Genomic DNA, 1,797 nt, shown 5'->3' with positions numbered 1-1,797 from the left:
AGTGTTAGCAGCATTAGTAGCATTAGCAGAGTTAGTAGCATTAGCAATGTTAGAAGTGTTAGTAGCATTAGTAGCGTTAGAAGTGTTAGCAGCATTAGTAGCGTTAGCAGCATTAGCAATGTTAGAAGTGTTAGCAGCATTAGTAGCATTAGCAGAGTTAGCAGCATTAGCAATGTTAGAAGTGTTAGTAGCATTAGTAGTGTTAGCAGTGTTTGCAGCGTTAGCAGTGTCAGCAGCGTTAGCAATGTTAGAAGTGTTAGTAGCGTTAGTAGCATTAGCAATGTTAAAAGTGTTAGCAGCATTAGCAGCATTAGCAATGTTAGAAGTGTTAGCAGCATTAGTAGCGTTAACAGCGTTAGAAGTGTTAGTAGCATTAGTAGCGTTAGCAGTGTTTGCAGCATTAGCAGTGTTAGCAGCGTTAGCAGCGTTAGCAAAGTTAGAAGTGTTAGCAGCATTAGTAGCATTAGCAAAGTTAGCAGCATTAGCAATGTTAGAAGTATTAACAGCATTAGCAATGTTAGAAGTGTTAGCAACATTAGTAGCGTTAGTAGCATTAGTAGCGTTAGCAGTGTTTGCAGMGTTAGCAGTGTTTGCAGCGTTAGCAGAATTAGCAATGTTAGAAGTGTTAGCAGCATTAGTAGCCTTAGCAGTATTAGCAGCATTAGTAGCATTAGCAGTGTTAGCAGCATTAGTAGCATTAGCAAAGTTAGCAGTATTAGCAGCGTTGGGAGTGTTAGAAGTGTTAGCAGTGTTAGCAGCATTAGCAGTGTTAGCAGAGTCAGCCGTGTTAGAAGTGTTAGCATTGTTACCATTGTTAGTACCGGCTAGCGAAGGCTAGCAGCGACCATTGTTGTTTGTCATCCTGGTTATCTGATGCTAACTCTGCTAACACTGCTGAAGATAATATTTAAAATAAAGAACATTAGTGGAAAAGACTCTAAACTTTAGTTAAATAGTGATATTTTTAATTTTACGGTCTGCGCCCCAGAGGTCAGGTCTTCAGCTCACTCGAGTCAGCGCCTCCATCTCCTCGTCCACCTTCTGAGCGCAGCTGTCCAACACGTCCCTCCAGCGGGACACGTCCCAGACCCGCTCGCCCAGCTTACGGGTCGTGTCGCTCTCATCCCACGTCGTCTGCACACAGGTGTTTCAACATTTCTATTTGTTTTAAGAAACCAAATGATGTTAGAAAACTGGGAGGTGATGGTTCCCAACAGGAACAGGAAGTCACCTGGCAGCTGGTCTCGTGGCGGAGCGACCTGGCTTCCTGTCGGGTCACRGAGGACACGTGTCGCTCGTGCTGAGCGGCGGCGGACAGCTGCTGGTTGTTGTTGCTCCACTCGGAGACGCTGAGGCGAAGGCCGGGCTTCACGGGGAGAGAGGACATCCTGCTGCGAGAAAACAAACAAACAAACACACAAACAAACACAAACAAACACACAAACAAACAAACACACCAACAAAACAAATCCTGGAGTCAGAACCTGTCAGGTGATTTCGTAACAACACAGACAGGTGTTATTTTTACATCGTGGTCAAATTCAAATTATTAAAAAAAGGCAAAAGTAAATATTATTTATAGTTTAAATGAAAAAACACTAAATAATAACAGAGCTGTTAGAAAACTGGTTGGACTCAGTGTGGTTGTAACTGATGGAGCAAAATCTAAAAATAAAACCTTTATATTGTTTATAAAGTCTGATCTCCTGATGCTGTTTAAAACATCAATAATAAAAATAAATCAACATTAAAAACTATGAACAGAAATAAGTATTAACATTTTATATTATTTACTAC

At 41.4% G+C, this 1,797-nt stretch overlaps 1 protein-coding gene across 4 annotated transcripts in view; it reads right to left on the bottom strand.

The window, feature by feature from the left end:
* Positions 1–1,797, bottom strand: part of tekt2 (tektin 2 (testicular)) — a 12,401-nt gene that overhangs the window by 10,047 nt on the left and 557 nt on the right. For 2 of the 4 annotated variants that reach the window (XM_014025665.1, XM_014025668.1), the window contains exons 2-3: positions 1,232–1,391; positions 1,009–1,134 (exon numbers count right to left, since the gene is read on the bottom strand). In XM_014025665.1, the coding sequence (XP_013881119.1) occupies positions 1,009–1,134; positions 1,232–1,391 (286 nt within the window). Of the gene's footprint in view, positions 1–1,008; positions 1,135–1,231; positions 1,427–1,797 lie in introns of those variants that run through there. The other 2 variants (XM_014025666.1, XM_014025667.1) reach the window with 2 other exon arrangements.

Source organism: Austrofundulus limnaeus, unplaced genomic scaffold (assembly GCF_001266775.1).
Source record: "Austrofundulus limnaeus strain Quisiro unplaced genomic scaffold, Austrofundulus_limnaeus-1.0 Scaffold490, whole genome shotgun sequence".
Classification (NCBI taxonomy): Eukaryota; Metazoa; Chordata; class Actinopteri; order Cyprinodontiformes; family Rivulidae; genus Austrofundulus; species Austrofundulus limnaeus.
Note: the sequence above shows the minus strand (reverse complement) of the source record. Positions and strands in the feature narration are given on the sequence as shown.